The sequence below is a fragment of the Gossypium arboreum genome, unplaced genomic scaffold (assembly GCF_025698485.1).
Source record: "Gossypium arboreum isolate Shixiya-1 unplaced genomic scaffold, ASM2569848v2 Contig00347, whole genome shotgun sequence".
Lineage (NCBI taxonomy): Eukaryota > Viridiplantae > Streptophyta > Magnoliopsida > Malvales > Malvaceae > Gossypium > Gossypium arboreum.
The window spans coordinates 29,101-35,211 of NW_026440463.1; the positions used below are offsets into that span (position 1 = coordinate 29,101).

General features: G+C 32.3%; 1 protein-coding gene across 1 annotated transcript; it reads right to left on the reverse strand.

The window, feature by feature from the left end:
* Positions 1 to 717: 717 nt before the first annotated feature.
* On the reverse strand, positions 718 to 4,259 carry LOC108487330 (thioredoxin-like protein CITRX, chloroplastic). Its single transcript, XM_017791643.2, has 4 exons — positions 3,994 to 4,259; positions 2,992 to 3,114; positions 1,409 to 1,489; positions 718 to 1,067 (listed from the first exon to the last, which is right to left on the reverse strand). Exons 1-4 carry the CDS (start codon positions 4,189 to 4,191, stop codon positions 951 to 953), a joined length of 519 nt encoding a protein of 172 aa, XP_017647132.1. The 5' UTR covers positions 4,192 to 4,259; the 3' UTR covers positions 718 to 950.
* Positions 4,260 to 6,111: the final 1,852 nt, after the last annotated feature.

Genomic DNA, 6,111 nt, shown 5'->3' on the forward strand with positions numbered 1-6,111 from the left:
CTAAAATGACAAATTTTGTAAACATTGGGAGTTAAATTTGTTAAATTTTGTATATTTAAAATCAAATTTATAAAATGTATAAACATTAGAGATGTAATTCTGTTACTAGACTAATATAAAAAACTCACATTAATTCAGAATGATTAAAATATTTAATTTTGAAAAATTTAATAACCAAATTAAAAAAATTAATAATTGGGTGACTAAAATAGAACAAAATGCACCCATTTTCATAGTTTACCCATAAAAAAGTAATTTTCAGCATTTTTCACATTATTATTTAACAAAAAAATTTAAGATCAGCTAATTTGCACTTTTCGAAATACACAAGAACCAATTTACCCATTTTTCAATAAAACAATCCATCCTTGAGTATAAAAGGCTTCCCTCGTACTTTTACAGTATCTATTCTTTACATTGCTTGGAGGAGAGGTCCAGTAGGAATGGGCTTTGCATTCTTACTCTTGAAACCATGGAAACAAAATATGCAAAGCATAGGAAGTGGTCAAAAGGGCATCAGCACCAGCAGCTTCATCACCTTGTCACTTCCAGCTTTTCTTCTAATCCTCTTAAGTTTAATTACATATATAGTCTAAGGGTTTTCTTTTTTAGTCTTTTAAGCTTGATGTATACCATAAAAAATTATCTTTGATTAAGAAAATAATAGTGATAACGAAATAATCAAATTACATTAGTGATAACGAAATCTCAACGCAATTCCCTCAATTAAACTAGTTTATAATCCTTTGACAAAGAGATAGTTGACATGCCATCTATACAACAACTAGATCATAAATATGTTTAAACTCCATCCCAAGTTTGCTACAACATCATACAGTTTCCCTACTACATTGTGCATCAAATCAGCACCGGAAAATATATATTAACACTTTGAAGCAAAATCTGGTACCTTAATTCGGTTATGCAGTAAATAATCAGTCTTCTTCTTCTCACATCTCGTTGTCTAGTATATCCCGCATCATTTGTATCGGAATAAGGCCTTCAGTCCGGATTGCCTCTTTGTTTGGATCAGGACTGATGAAGAATAAAGTAGGCAACCCTCTAACCTGGTACAACAGAATTTCCAGTTCCATTCACTCACTACTTTACTAAAATGACTGGAAGACTTCTAGTCAAATTGACATTTGGAAAGAAGCTACTTTAATCAGGTGAATGGTTGCTTGGATTTGGACGTGTCAGATACGGGTATGCATCCAACGAATATGTTCATTTTTTAAAAAGTTCTTTTCCCCTATACTTGAAGGGTTCTGGGAGGGTAATGTCCCCATACCTTGTTCGAATATGAGTCAGACATGGATACATTTAAGAAAAATGTAGTGTCGAGACCACAACTAGAGAAACAAATTGTGAAAAAGTAGTTGAGGAATAAATATTACTTGAAACTTACCTGCATATCTTGCGCAAATTGATACTCGTCATCGGTATCAACTTTGACAATAATTGCATTTTTCTCATACTCCACTGCTAGCTGTGATTAAAAAGAGAAAGAAAAAACTAAACGGTTATACTTGATTTAATCTTCAAACCGGATCAAACAAATCAAGCTGGTCCTACATGTTAACGAGTAGAAACTTAGGTGAGTTAACAAAAATAAGTAATCCAGTTGACTCCAAAACTTTTTATAGCAAAGCAACCGAATATAAAGGCAAAACCCAGTTTAATGCAACCAAATGTCTGAATTTAATTTGAGAAGAAATGGGGGAAAGTGTTACTTAAGTTCTGCAAGGTGATTCCTAGACTTTTTCTAGCACATAACATAGTTAAGGGCAGTGTTTCTGCCACTTTTCCCAGAAATCGGCATCCCAAAATATTTCAAAAACATATAAGCTACTTTAAAAACTGTGTTGAAACTGAGAAATTTCAGAAAGCATCTTACTTGAGCATTAAATGCAAAACTGCAGCATTTTTCAATGCCATTTCAATGGACCCACCACCAACATTTAAGTTCATGCTATGTCAAAAATGTTTGCAGAAAACTCACGACAGCATCTTTAGTTAGCAGTCTATTCTGTAGTACAAAATGTCAATAACATTGCTGCTCCTTTAGTTCTACCACAAAGGCTACTCTCAAGGAGAGAAATGAGTGTCACAAACCTTCCTAGAGTTCTGGAAGAGAAACAAAAGCCCCATACTATACTTGTCCTATTTCACGGAACTACTTCAATAACATGAGTCCAACTAAATATCTGGAAGTTTCAGGTTATGGACTTGCCTTCCACTACCCATTTTTTAGGTTTCATCAATGGTCTAGTGCATGGGCTTGTTTTCAGTCCTAAGATCCAGAAAGTCTATCATGCAATCTGAAATATAATTTCCTCACCGATAACCTGTACTATGAAATTAATCTATTTTGGTAAGTACCGCATCCAGACCAGATCTTGGCAGAAACGAAATCATAGTTTCATCTTCTACTTGATTACATTAGTATGATTGCAGTTTATTCCGGTAAAATTTTATTGCAAAATTGAGATACAGGCCAAACTGATACGTCCTTCAGATAGCAAAAATACTATCCTTATCCATGAATGCTATCAATTCGGACAACATGTAAACGTAGCACAAGTTCTAGGATAGTCAGAAAATTCTCTTAAAATGATTTGAAAGGCTTAGGAATTAATTGCATATTCATGATGGTGGAGGACAACTGGACAAGCTTATGTCAATCGGACTTGGATGGAAGCATTAGATACAAGTAGCGTCCAGCATGAGTAAATTTTTTCCATGTATTTAGATGTTTTTTGGTGAGTCATATCCTCATACCCATGTCCGGATATGCATCGAACACAGGTATTTCAAGAAAATAAAGAGTGGGAGCAACATAGGGATAGGTTACCATTTCAAGTTCTCGATGGTTACTGTAAAATATGTTCAAAATTGAAAGAACCTCAAACTCAACCAACTCAGACAAAACATTAAATATTAGTCATCCTATCGTTTTCATAAATAATCCAGAGTTAAAATAAAGCTTACCATTTCAAGTTCTTGAGCCATCAAAATACAAGGCCCACACCATGTTGCATAGAAATCAATAATTATGGGTACTCTTCTCTCCCCTCTTACTAGCTCCTCAATTTCTTGAGATGACATCTTTTTCTGCTCACCCAAAATGACAATATCAAAGTCATCAATTTTCAAAAGTCAATAATACACCATTTCATTATGGACAAAAGCAGAAAATGAAAAGCATCCTCCTACCAAAGTTTCCATTAATAATTAGTATCCTCTATTCATCAATTGATTCTATTTCTCAATAGCAAAGGCAAGGATGCGGGTGGAAGCAGGACTTAGTCCACCTCATTCCCTGCTCCTGCATGGGTACTGAAAAACATTTGCCTCCATAGATGTTGGTTACATATATAGTCATTCCATATTACTCCTAGTCGCCCCAACCCACTTTTTACTAATGATTTTTAGTTTAATATTGTACAAATATGTATAATAACTTTGTTAATGAACAAAACTTCACCATATACAATTATTTTGTATATGGATACATATGCATATACATATACCTATACCTATATAAAAGATTGTTGTATATATATGGTTTTAGTATATACAGTACTTTTCCACCAGCCCCTTCCATTTTTTATTTTGTTTTGCCAACCTTACAAACAATCTATCTAAAGAAGTATAATAACAGGATTAATACTCTTCAAATTCCTCTATTTTATTTTCTCAAAATTTCAGCAACCCAACAGGGAAAAAAGCTACAAACTGAATTATATGTATATGGGAAGATTAATGAGAAACAAAAACGAAAAATACAATTGAATTCCAAGTCAACAATCAATAATTTCACTTAATCTTTCCAGTGATGAATAACCTAAAAAAATGAAAGTCATAAAAGCACTTCATTTATCTTCCTTTTTTTTTCCAATTTCGACAGAAACCCAATAGTGCAAATGACAAAGCAAAACAAACCCAGAAATGAAAATAAAAATAAATTAAAGAAGAAAGAAGAAGAATTACCACAAGATAATCTTCCCTGACATATTTGCCAAGTGGGGGTTTGCAAAGCAGCTTTCTGGGTTGTGTTGAAAGTGAGAAAGGTCTAACCTTTGTTGTAGAGAAGAAGAGTGAGTTTTGGGAATGGGTTTTTGATGAAAAAACAATGGGTGAAAGTGAAGGAATTTGGTGAGGAAGTGTGTGGATTTGGAGGAGAGCCATTTTTTGAAAATGAAAAAAATAGAGGTTTAAGCCTTCAAGTATTTGCAGTTTGAGGGGTTTAACTAAGCAAGAAAAGTTTTGTAGATATTATAGTGGATATGTTTGGTTACATGGATACTCTTACTCGGATACGGAATTAAGATTTTCTCACTTTTCTGCCCATCAGAAAAGGGATAGTAAAAAGTCGATTATTCCATATTATTATGTTTTAGTTTTGGTTGGAACAATGTTGAATATTTCATATATTATTCGAATTAATTTTATTTATTCGGATAATGATTTCTATTAAGGTATTCATTTATGATCTAATTCTTATTTATTTTAATATTTTACACTTTAAAAATTAATTTAATAAAATTGAATATTTAGTTAATTATATACATAAAGGATATCTTCAAATTAATAGTCAAAATGATTTTAACTAATTAACTATTAATTTGATTGGTATTATATTAACTAAAAATAGATTCTCAACTATAAAACATTGGTCATATGCTTATATTGACTAAAGATAAATTTAGATAAATAATGGGATGTATTATGTTTATTTTATTTTTATCTTACATTATAATATTATTATAATATCTAATTTAAATATTACCAACATTTTTATACTAACCACAAATAAATATATCATTCATCCACTCTCAACTAGAATACATTTTAAATTTATCAGCCAAAATCTATTTCACCAAACCAATTTCAGCCTGACAATTTCTTTTTTGTCAGCTGGATTGAAAAATAGGTGAAAAAATAATAATATAATAATTAGGGCCTTTTTTACCCAAAAACCAGTAAAATGAAAGCGGTCATATCAGCATAGTTGATCAAAATACGACAAGCTTTTTTGCAACCTTGAACAGAGCAAAATGGGTCCAGTGACACCGATTTTGAGGCTTGGGGCCGTGGCCTATTGAGTCAAATCCTGGCAAACTGCGAAGGCGGAAAACGGGCGGCAGAGATCGATTTCCAGGTCATGGAAATCAACATACAGGCCTCACATAGAAAGGTCAAATTCGAGCAACCTTTTCCAGGCCTGTTTACCCGGATTCCCACACCACTAAACCTTTTAAAACCCCCAAAGCCTACACTATATCCATGGTAAAAAAAGAGTTGTCAAATTTTATTTTACTCAAAGTCATCTTCATCAGTGTTTTTAGAATGTTTTTTTTAGTTTAAAATCTTAAATTAGAATTATATTAAATTTAATTATATTAAATTCAAAATTTTATTTATTTATTAATATTGAGATATAGATATTTATATATAAATATTCTAAATTTAATACATTATTACAAATTATAAAAATGACATCATCATCATCATGTTCTCAAACTATTTCGAACTACACTTCTTTTTATATTACTCATGTACAAGCCCAATTTTGGACCCAAATCCAAGCTCACTAAATACCCACTACACCCAAAACCACTAAATCCCTAGCCCAAAACCTATCTACTAACCCACTAAGCCCAACAGTAACCTAAGCAAACACCAAAACCAAAGAAACAGAAACCCTAGCCGCCAGCACGTGCTCCCCTCTGCTCCACCACCGTTTACCTGCAGCAATAAAAGAAGAAGAGACAGAAAACAAGAAGCAAGTTGTCGAAAAAATACCTATAAGAGGCCAAATCAAAAAACCATTTGTAACATTCGGATTTTTTTTAGAAATAAAAAGCAAACAATATTCGATTTCAAGTAAAAAATAGAGACTTTAGCAACATCAAAAGTGGAATACCCCATATCGTAGATCGGAGAACCAAAACAACAAGCCTAAGGTCTATTTTCTTTTTCTTTTCAATTTATTTACATATATTATCCCCATTTTAATAAAACAACACATATATTCAATAAATAAAAATATAAAAAAGAGAAGAAAAATCTACCCACAGGCGATTTTTACCACCGTGTACGGTGGTC

What these genes read in the sequence shown, in the direction of transcription:
- LOC108487330 (XM_017791643.2), bottom strand. Translation starts at nt 4,191, where the DNA reads ATGGCTCTCCTCCAAATCCACACACTTCCTCACCAAATTCCTTCACTT. An exon ending in TCAGGGAAGATTATCTTGTG is followed by an intron (nt 3,115 to 3,993) that starts GTAATTCTTCTT and finishes TTGGGTGAGCAG; the next exon opens with AAAAAGATGTCATCTCAAGA. An exon ending in AATTTGCGCAAGATATGCAG is followed by an intron (nt 1,068 to 1,408) that starts GTAAGTTTCAAG and finishes CTGTTGTACCAG; the next exon opens with GTTAGAGGGTTGCCTACTTT.